This window comes from Pseudonaja textilis, chromosome 6, assembly GCF_049901715.1.
Source record: "Pseudonaja textilis isolate UNSWEBS1 chromosome 6, rPseTex1.2, whole genome shotgun sequence".
In the NCBI taxonomy this organism is placed as follows: Eukaryota; Metazoa; Chordata; class Lepidosauria; order Squamata; family Elapidae; genus Pseudonaja; species Pseudonaja textilis.
Genome location: NC_141995.1, coordinates 39144966 through 39156989, shown reverse-complemented (window position 1 = coordinate 39156989; position 12024 = coordinate 39144966). Strand labels below are relative to the sequence as shown.

The 12024-nt window shown below is 32.5% G+C and overlaps 1 protein-coding gene across 23 annotated transcripts in view; it reads left to right on the top strand.

The window, feature by feature from the left end:
* TENM3 (teneurin transmembrane protein 3) overlaps positions 1–12024 on the top strand; it is a 660890-nt gene that overhangs the window by 577006 nt on the left and 71860 nt on the right. For all 23 annotated transcript variants that reach the window (XM_087936357.1, XM_087936356.1, XM_087936366.1 and 20 more), the window contains 2 exons: positions 2465–2665; positions 5719–5904. In XM_087936357.1, coding sequence (XP_087792483.1) covers positions 2465–2665; positions 5719–5904 — 387 coding nt within the window. The remainder of the gene's footprint in view (positions 1–2464; positions 2666–5718; positions 5905–12024) is intronic.

Below are 12024 nucleotides of genomic sequence, written 5' to 3'. Positions count from 1 at the left end.
TACTATGTAGTCTTAAGGCTGATTAAGAGTTGCCCACAACTACCTACAGCCTTCATGACATGCCTATCTACAAAAGGGTTGACAGGTAAGCAGAGGTTGTAGAAGTTGCAAGATGTTCTAGAGGGCAGGAGCAACTGCAGAGAAAACCCTCCTTCAGGACCCTGCCAGCCAGAATAATCAGTCTGACAGAACCTTAAACATGCCTCCTCTGCCGGCACAAGTGGTATGGGCCAATGCCAGCGGGGTGAGACAGTCCATCAAGTAACCTGCACTCATGCCATGAAGGGCTTTAAAGATGATAGCAACACATTGAATTGCTCCTGGAAGCAGTGTACCTGGTAACCAATGCAACTCACAGAGCTGTGGTGTTACAGGGGCTATTTTTGGGTCCAAACTACCCGTGCTGCTGCAGTCTAGACCAGTGTAGCTTCAGAATGCTCTTAGAGCCCATTACAAATAGTTCAGACATGAGATGACTAGGCACTGAATGACTGAATGCAGGGAATCCTGATCCAGGAAGGCTGCAACTGGCGTATAACACAAAGTTGTGCAAAGGCTCCCCTAGCCTCAACTGCCACCTGTTCCTCAAACAGGAGTCGCAAGTCCAGGAGAACCTCCAGATTGCAGACTGAGTCTTTCTTGGCAGTGCTACCCCATCCAGAGTCAAAGATGACAAAGCTCCAGATCCTGGAGCCCCACATACCCAAAGCCATTTGGTTTTACCAGGGTTCGGTCAGCCTGTTGTCCCCCATCCAGGCCTCCACAGCTTTCAGGCACTACAAGAGGGCAGCTGCAGCATCACTTATATGCATCACTTATATTAACAGTTCTGTACTCAAACAATTTTTTTTAAATTTCCTATATAGTTATGTGTTTTTCATTATTTTTAATTTAATGTAGACAATATTTTAGATAGATAGATAGATAGATAGATAGATAGATAGATAGATAGATAGATAGATAGATAGATAGATTACATACATACATACCTCTGATTAGCAAATAAATAAAATACACAAAATAAATATTTTTGCAGATTCAATTCTAAAACATTCCTGACAGGGCTTTGCTGGGGTGCATAACTGATATCAGTTAACTCAGAACTGTAAAAGTGTCATGATAAGCAAAAATGGCTGGTTAATTAATATAACTAAAACTGAAATGATAAAGCAAATCATAATAATTCAAAAAGTGGTTCTTTTGATATAACTTAGGGTGCTTAATCTTTTACTTGCCAGATTAACCTAAGGTGAAGGGTCAGATGGACATAACCAATGGTTATTAACCACAGTACTAATATGGACAGGGATTTGCTATCCTATTTGTTTTTGCACATTTTATAAGATGAGCTGTTTTTGTTTCTAAATTACATAATGCGTACTTTAGCAATCATTTTCCTTAGTTCATGAGCATCTCACCTCCCCAAATGATAGAAAATATAACACTGATGAAACACACCAATTTAGAACATTGTTAAATATACCTTTATTTAATTTGCGAAGGTAAAATTGCAGAAATTGAAACTTACAGTAACAATCCTTTTTATTAGAAATCAGTGATATCAGAAAAGAATGATATTAGTATCAAGCTACCTTTACAGGTAGTACTTGATAGTTATTTAGTAACTATCCAAAGATATGACAGTGAGGTCCCTCAGTAATATGATCACCATTACAGACACTAAGCAAGTACACAATAGGAAATACATATCTAAAGCAGGATATTTAGTTTCAGACCAGTAAGCACAGTCATGGTTAATTTGCTTAGGCATTCATTTTATGTCTCAGTTGTAGTCGCTAAACAAAGTTTATCTGTACTGGCCAATTTTTAATTCCAAAATAAATATGTTCTTTACAAATCTGACGTTGTATCACTTTATATAGGGAGAGTTTTTCAAGCCTTCCTTTCTTTACATCCATTTTCTTTCTTAAATGTATTTCTCCTGAGCCTTTCTATCATCGAAGAATTATTCAACTGGAAGATGCTTTTCCTCCGTAGATGAGTTTTAGCACAAAAAAATCAGAATCGGCTACTATCTAAATTGTACTTCACTCTTTAGGCATAGATTTTTATGGATATCAGGAAATTAAACATGTAATGGGGACATGAAAGAGAATTAGGGAGGACAAGTTTAATTTAATACTATTACCTACTGTTTCTGTTTTATTTATTTAAAGGTTTTATTTATTGACCATCTTGCCTATGTAACTCTGTCCTGTTATATGTTCCATGACAGAGATACATTTGTCTTTTTCCAGGCCTCCTAGTTCTTAGAACATATAGCTTTGCATTATGTTACCCTGATGTTATCTCTGAGGATGAATTTGGGTTTCCTCTTTTCATTTTTCAGTACCTAATAAGATTCATTATTCATTTTTTTAGTCTATTCTATGTGTAATATGAGGAATATAGCCTGGCAAAAAATAGTGAAACTTACAGGTGCCAAACTTTTTTTTTTTTTCAGCTGATTGTTTAGATCCAGTCTGTTCAAATCATGGTGTATGTATCCATGGAGAATGTCATTGTAATCCAGGTTGGGGTGGTAACAACTGTGAAATACTGAAGACAATGTGTCCGGACCAATGCTCTGGCCACGGCACGTACCTGCAAGAAAGTGGCACTTGTAATTGTGATCCTAATTGGACTGGTCCTGATTGCTCTAATGGTAAGAATTTTGGGGAAATTATTTTGTGCTAATAATATTAAAAACTTCCAAGATTCTGCTGATTTGATTAATTTATAAATTCCACTAAAGCTTACCATCAATGTAAATATTGGTATAAGAAAGTTTTTATTTTCCATAAACACAGTTTCTTGTATCAACAACTATAGTTAACTTATTTACAGTTAGCATTAGTTGTTAGTTTTAACTTGTAATATACAATCTCTAGTACGCCAATTTCAGATCATCTGAAAATTGCTGTGAGTACAGCTGCCAAAATAGTATTGTATCAATGGCCAAATGTTTAAAATATTTAACTATTACAGTATTTTGTATATATGCTAAATAATCAATAGCATCAACTGAATTGGTGTTATCTTAGCATAAGCTATTCTCCTTGTCAGTGCCACCAACTAAAGTCAATGTGCAGGAACTGAAGAAAATTTTCTAGGTTCCCTTTCGTATGATAAAATTAGCAGAAATGCAAACAAAAGCCTATGAAAACCTAATTTTATATATTTCAAAGACAACTTGAGGGATATTTAGGCTTTCAGAAAATATATGGGAACTGTAGAAATATGAATATATGTTTTGACTAAATGCTTTGTTTCGGGAAGTTCTGAAAGAAAACAGTAAGCACAGAAGGCACCATATGATCTTGATTCAACTTTCCATGTATGTGTTCATCAGTTCTACTCCATATGATCAGATCACCTTCATTCAGATCTATAATATCTTTTCTCTTTTTTCGTAGTATCACGGATACATATTTTCTTTTCATTGATAGTGACTTGTTAATGTCTGCCCTTTAAAATTTTACATTCATGGCATTCCAGGTCAAAAATTTTCATATTCCATAGTCATTATCAGATGGGTCAATAAATATTGATCTTGCCACCTGTCATGACTTAAATTTATCAAGGATTTTACTTTTTTTTTTAGAAAGATAAAAAATAGTTTAGGTTACCAGCCTTAGTCATATCCATTTCACATATAGCATTCCCTGTTAACAGTAGGGACGCAATACCTACTTGTTATAATGTATTTTTGTTTCAAATTTAATCAAACCTCAGTTTTATCCCAAGCATTCTTAATCTAAAAATTAACTTGGAAACTAGTATTTGATCATATTTCATCAACTAGGAAACTAAACTACTTTTTAAATTAATGGAATGTTGTGAATATGTTATATTTGAAATTATTTGCATCCAATCAAATGAAGATGTTTCAGTTTAGAGAAATGGTTATCTCCAAAGCAAAAACTATAAGCTGTTTTGGTCTCTTTTTCTTAGTAGTTGTCCATTAATTAGCTCTCCAATTCCAGTTTTTTCTAAATTAACCCTAATTAATAAGCTCATTACAGAGACTGGCACACCTTGCTTTAAAGCAGATCTGCTAAAAGCTGATAAACACCTTCTCTTTAATGAAAAATTGATTAGACTGAGGAGAAAAGGCAAGTCTTTGGAAAATGAGGGTAATCTATCCAAACATCTTATAATAAAAAAAATCCAATTCATAACATAAAACATGATAGGAGGAAAGCTTTGCAGGTCAATATTCATTCTGACACATATACTGTCAACATACTTAATTGTACTTTGATGTTCTCCAGTTCTTTGAAATAGATAAAGTAGTCAAGGTGAATGAATCTTTTTCAGACTTTTATATTTTTTTACACCTCAATATCTATCACAAATAATTTCTTTTTGGGATTAGTGTTCTGGTTTATAAACAGGAAATTGTTCCAGGAGACTTCAACTGTGTTCTTCAGTTATGTTAGACTGTATTTTTCATGGAAACAAACGAAAAAGGAAAAACCAAGCATTTTTTATGTTTTACAGAGTAACATAATTATGTACCCTTTATAGTTAAAGCAGTTAGTTGTATTTTCCTGATTCATAGTGAAATTTAAGTTAATCATCCTTGCATTGCCTTCTTTTCTGTCCACTTAAGACATAAAATTGTTTGTCCTCAAAAGCAAATTTTCAAATAACAAATATTTATCATACACAATAGAAAGATCATTAACATTGTACGACTAAGACTTCATTATTCAAAATGGTTCTATTGATCAGTAATTGTAATAAGGCCTAAAATAAATGAAATTTCAGCATACAAAAATGCCAAGAAAAATCACAACTTAACAACTGTAACCAAGAGAAAGTTTGCTGTATGAACATACCTTTCATGCCAATCTCAGATAGCCACCCCCATAGAAAAACACACTCTTGCCACAATGATACAGTATAGGATGTTAGTGGGTTTTTTTAAATGACCAGAAGATACATCTCTGAAACATTATTTGGCTACTCTGTATATTACTTATACAAAGCCTTCATACTTAACATTTTTGAGATTATAAATGCCATGCATTTACTTAAAAAAATACAACCATTGTTCTTTTTAAAAATAACACGAGAGTCAGGAAGCCACCTCATCTGAAGAAAAATGACTGTGGAATTTACCATTGATATTGATACTCTCAAAAGTGCCTGAGTCAGCTGAATTTAAGCAAAAGATTTGTATGATTCTAAAATCTGATGAATTGAAATTGTATTGTATTTAAAGTCAAATATTAACATTGTAGTGTTTTAACCTTGAAGTATTTTAAAATCATCTTTGCATTATAATCCCATTTTTCAGAATATGTAACACTGTTTACTGAAAATAATCTACAAAAACTAATCTACAACAGTGTTATATATTCTGAAAAATGGGGTTATAATGCAGATATGTTTTTAAAATACTTCAAAGTTAAAGCACTACAAGTGTATAATTTCAGACTCCTAAGTAATATGTGATTTTTTTAAAAAAAATGGTCACATATTGCAAAGAACTCTAAGCTAACTGAAGAAATCAGTAGAGAGAGATATCACTAGATTTGCTGAGTAAATAATCATGTGTTAGGAAAAATATCATACTTGAATCACTTGAAATAAATTGCTTAATTTAATTTTCAAAGAATTTATATAGCTGGATTTTGGAGTTTAACTAATTATTGTGGTTTTTTTCCTTCTCCCTTCTCTTTTCATCTACATTCTTTATTCCTGTCTCAGAAATCTGCTCTGTTGACTGCGGTGCTCACGGTGTCTGCATGGGTGGAACATGTCGATGTGAAGAAGGTTGGGCTGGAGCATCTTGCAATCAAAGAGCATGCCATCCTCGGTGTGCTGAACATGGAACTTGCAAAGATGGGAAGTGTGAATGCAGCCAAGGCTGGAATGGCGAGCACTGCACAATTGGTATGTTAGAATTCTCAGTACTGAACTTAAAAAGTGTGAGTCTTTCTGAAGCAGAATATTGTTTATTGAAACTTATTTCTTCAACATAATATTTTCATTTACATCTTTATAAAGAAATATACTTTTTAAAAATAAAAAAGCAAGCAAGCATATAATGTAAATAGCCTTTGTAAATAGCTTGTCCCAGACAAGAAGGGGAAGAATTTCATTTCACATTTACTAAATTTTCTGTTTAGATTCAGAAGATAACATTAGAGAAAATTTGCTTTTACTGCTTGGACTCTTAAATCTCTAGCTAAATGAGTTAATGTTCACTGGCTTTTTTCTAATTTTTAGCCAATAATAGAATATCTAATATTAATGTTATAAAAAAGGAGAAGAAAAAATACAATATGAAACTTGGCTGCAAAATAGCCTAGCAGTCTGACATTGTTTTTGTTATGTTTTGTTAGCTAGCATAATGGATTATGTAGGATTTCCACTTAGCTATCTATTTCAGTACTGAAAAATTGAAAATGTGCTGGCTTTCACCACTTTCACTGAAAGCTGTGTTTAGGAGCAGATATCCTGTGTTTTACATCCTGATATAAAGGAAAGTTGCCTTTGATTAGTAACACAATATAAAAAGTACTCTTCTCTAGAATTCATGTAATATTTCATTCTAAAAGCTAGTCTGTGCCTAAATAAAACTTTGATCTCTGATCTCAATCATTAACCATCATATAAAACATCAGTGAAAAAAATACCACCGTAATTCTTCACATTTTCTCCATATGTCTTTCTTTTATAAATCTATGTGACATAGATTATAATTTATCAGCTGGCCACACGAACCTTAGTAGCACACTGCTGGTTTATAGTTGTTTTAATGGATTATCTGCTCTTGTACACATTTTTCCAATGCTTTTGACAGAATACACTGTAAAAGTAGCCTTATGATTTTCATCTATTTATTCTACGTGCTTGTAATTATTACACTGCTGCTTTTGCAACATAAAATTTTTTGATAATAAAACAATTGTTACAATATTGTAGATACCACAATAGCTTGTCTTGGGCTTCTGTTATTTGCACAAATTATCTAGTATGGCAATAGTATATGACTGTACTTCTCCATTTCTATAAGTTTATAATTCCCAACATTATATAAAATCAGCTAGTTAATTGTGGGTTATAAATTCTGCAAAATGCAGAGATATTCACACAAAATATATTATCATGTTTTGGATATTTCAGATCCAATTTTATTTTTAAAAATACATGTTTCATAATTTAATATCATCAGTGCACCTGTGCTGCTGTGAATCTATTGGTAGCAATCACATAAAATAAAGAATTGATAGAAAAGCAAAGACAGAATCAATTGGATACAAAATATATCTGCTAAGAAAAGGAACCATTTGGATAAGTATGGTGGTACACATAAAGAAAAATAAAACTGCACCAGTAAAACAAAAAATAACATCTGACTCTTAAAATTTTGGCATAAATTTATAAATAAACCTGAGAATTGTTGAATTGTATTTTATTTCTGATAAAGGCTGGTAAAACTGATAATTATAACCTAAATAAAAAGATAGATAGATAGATAGATAGATAGATAGATAGATAGATAGATAGATGATAGATAGATAGATAGATAGATAGATAGATAGATAGATAGATAGATAGATAGATAGATAGATAGATAGGTATATTTGTACAATTTGCAATTAGAGACACTTCATAAACCAAATAACAGAATGCACAAAATACTGTACAATGCATGCATCAGTTGAACTTGGATGCACTGACTATAGTCATGGTGGCTGGCAAAGTATAAGACTGGAATTCTGCCCAGACTTCAAACGCATCAGTTTATTTTAATACTGTTTAACAGCTAATTCCCAGCTGTTAGCATTTCATTTTCAATTTTTTAAACCGAATGGCTACCAAACATTCCAGGAAGCTTAGCACAGAATAGAGGCATGCTGACTGGCATGCCTGCATTTTTTTTTCTGAACAAAGCATGTCTTTGTGATCAGTAATGATCTTGCTTCCCAATGCAATAAAGAACTGGAATGAAAACAAATAGCTGCTCTTTTGTAGTTTAAAGGAATTAGGATTTCCCTATGGCCAGATTACCATTTGAATTGCCTGCATATACATGAAAATCAGTGTAGCTCAATAAACAACTTGATGTTTAAGGCACGTTAGTGGGGAACACCTCAAAGGACTACCTTTCCTTAAATTGGAGACATGGGATTTGAGGGGCTTGGTAATATGTGGCATCCTGCATACAAACAGAGCATCTAATTGAAAATGAGGCAGAAAGGAAATTAAACATTAAACATTAAAAAGAAATAGAAGTTCTCACTTTGTACTGCAATTTGCAGTTTAATAGCACAATATGTATTGTTGCATTGTGCATGGTTAAAGCATTCACACAAATTAATATGATCATGGAGCATCCGTGCTTCCTTTCCAGCATTGGGAACATGCTTACCCATTGTTCAATGAAACATATCCACAGTACTGCTTATTTTTTTAAAAGGGTAGTTATTTGTGGGGGAGATGGAGCAGGGTGAACCAAAGTGAAGAAAAGAGAAACAAAATGGCACCATGTTCTTACTGCTAAGTTTGGTGCATCCCTTGAGAAAGCAGCAGATCACAAGGCACTGGTAATGGTGACAATACATTGTCACCATTATTACTGTTGCAATTGTATTCATGAATCCTTTCTTTGAGCTGTCGGGTCCTTTCAAGCTTATTTTCAAATACCTATTAGCAAAAGTCTAGGCCTGACCCACATGAAAGATATAATTGAACAAATGGATTATATTTGTTATTCATTGTTTCAGAGTATAAAAATCAACGTGCACTTTAAAGAATTGTATTTAGCGAGGTGTAAGGTATAAGATACACTTATACAGTAAACAATAAGAGGTTTTGGCTACAGAAGAGGACTTTCCAGTCATGAAGCACAATTCTTTTGTTTGTGATAAATACATGCTCAGTGAATTGCCTTCTTTTAGGGATGCTACAGTTTTCAGATTCTAAAATAGTGAACGCCTAAATGCATGATCTCCATATTTTTTCTGCTCATTGTCCAGAAAAAAGGTTTCTTTCTGGATTATGCCCATAGACTATACATATAGAAATGATTAGCAAAAGTTATGATCAGGGCAAACAGTACCATTTTTATATGTCAGTTTCACATCTCATTCAAGTTTAAGAATATATTAAAGGATCTACAATTGTGTAATACATAGTCTTCTTTATTTCTATTTCTGTTATGATCATATTTTTTCCAATTCTGTTTTGAGATTTGGAAATGGATGTAATATAAACTTAATATCAGTAATTAGTTAAATTTGGCTATATCAGATGCACATCAGAAGCATTAAGAGTATTCATGAGGGAATTTTTGTATTAAAATAAATTGTTTAGCAGGATAAAATATAACAATCTTGCTAGTGTTTTTTGTGTTTATTAATCTATATCTTCAACTGTGAAATCGTTCCATATAAAAAGTTAAAAACAAGCAAGATAAATGCTTGTGGCTTAAATATAAGGAAATTTAAGGATGAAGAATTTCAGTGTTTTAGTGATGTTTTCAATTTGAAACATAGGCCCATATTTATCTATAACGTCAGTTCAAAACCACCAGTTGGCTTGTCCAACTAGAACTGATTATCAGACATTGAAACTGAACTAACACTAATGCTTGCTAGAATGTAAAGCTTCAAGGTGTCACGCTTTAATAGAAGTTTGAAACTATGTATGAAAACAGAAGATTATCCATTGATAGAATATGCTTGCAATGTACAGATAGTCCTTGACTTATGACCACAATTAAGCCCAAAATTTCTGTTGCTAAGTGAGAATTTGTTAAGTGAATTTTACAGCCGTTCTTGCCACAGTTGTTAAGTGAATCATTGTGGTTGTTATTTTACTAGCATGATTGTTAAGTGAATCAGGCTTTCCCATTGACTTTGCTATTCAGAAGGTCAGAAAAGGTGATCACATGACCTTCAACCATCATAAATACATGCCAAACGTCCAAATTTTGTTCACATGACCATGGGGATTTTACAATGGTTGGATGTGTGGTGTCTGAAAAATGATAATAAGCCACTTTTTTCAGTGCCATTGTAACTTCAAACGGTCACTAAATGAACTGTTGTAAGTCATGGACTGCCTGTAATCACTTAAGTCCTACATTAAGGTTTAACTGTTAATTACAGAAATGTTCTGATTTGTTTATGGCATTTGTCAAATAAAGATTGAGCACTTGTATTATTTTAAGTGGTTAAAAGAGTTTATGTGTGTGTATGACATTAATTTTTATACCAAATGTAATTGTCTTAAGTTATTATTATTCTAATAAGAAAGCTGAGTGATTTGGTTTTCCTGAAGCCTATTTCTTAATATTTTCTCAACTAGGACACACAATGAAGCTAATTAGTCTGTATAATATAAACTGCCTGGAAAAATAGGAAGAAGCTGGAAGGAATAGATAATGGGTGTGTGGAGGAGGATGTTTCAAGATTATGGCTACTAGCACAGTTTTTGGAAAAACTGCAATAAGTAGCAACATATAGCATTAAAAAATTAAGATTTTGAGGACTGCTGTCCTAGAACTGATTTGTTTGGCAGTCTGTTGTTCTTTGACTCTTACCTCAAGCTTGCTAGGTGAACTTTTGGAACATTTGTTCTTTTTCAGTTTTTCCTTATGCATTCATACATAAAGTTTACAGATACTTTAGTTGTCTTCTGACATGACGGATTAAAAAGGCACAGAAAACAGTTAAGAAATAAAACAGGCATTTCTATTTATATGATTCTTAGCAAAACTACTTCCTGAAATTCCAAGAATAATAGTGTGGTTACCAGTTACAAACTGACAATATAAAACTTTACACAAATGGTAAGAAAACAATTCTTGAGATTGAAAATTGCAGGCATGCTGTGAGTATGTTACTACAAGGAAATTGATATATATGAAAAGACAGAATGTTTAAAAATACAGCTGGTCTTGCATTCTACAAGGTATGCAAGAAAAAAAATGCAATCTATTACAATTGTAGGTTCAAATTCAGAATTATTCTTACTGCTGCAGAATTACAAAATGATGAGTAGGCATTCTCTAGGAAAAAATAAAGAACTGTCAGCATGGAACTTGGACTAGTTCATAAAAGGACAGCATTTTTATAATAAAAGAGAAGGTCTGGGCAAATAGAAACATAATCTGAAATTTGAAAATACTAAGTATTGCATAAGAAACAGAAGATATTATATGAACTGAATTCATAGTGTAATGATAGTGATTACAATTAAGGGAAACAAATTGTCTCTATGCCAATTTACACTCAGGTTATGAGATAGTTTAACTGAACTGAACATAAAATATGCGTGCAATCATATTATGGTATGCAGTCATCTAATTAATGATTTAACATGCACACAAATTACAGTAGAAGGTCATATTCATAGAAGCTACTCTATTTGAATTACATTCTTCATTTATACTCCTACTCCATGTTATTTTGAAAAAAATTTTATTTTTGTTTATCAGGTTCATACGGCACCTTTGATACTAAATGGTATTGTGATAAGACAGCTATCTTTTTATATAATAGTAAAATAATTCACATATATAGAGATACAACCATGTTAACAATATAATTTAATAAAAAAGTACGGGGAAAAGTAGAGAAATGGCCTGGAAAAATATATTATAAATAAACTGTAAAATATATAAACAAATTGCTTTAACTTCTCTATTTGCCTCTCCCACTACCATCAGGTTAAGACTAATTTAGCATATAAGGAAACCCTTGCTGCAAATTAAGTGTAGGTTTATTTTGCCAGTGTTAGAGACAGTAATTCTGTCAGTGATCCTCTAAATGTTAATATCCAAAATTCTTTATATTTGATAGACTCCGTATATTGTTGGATTGATCACCAAGAAGAACATACGTATCTTTAATGAACAATTTTATCAATTCTAAAGTCATATTAACAATCCTATATATTTTAGCCCAAAATATAATGTGACAATAACATGACCCTAATATTTAATATTTCAATTTCTGAATTGCAGAGTAATTGCAACTAACTTTTATTGAACTACTTCAA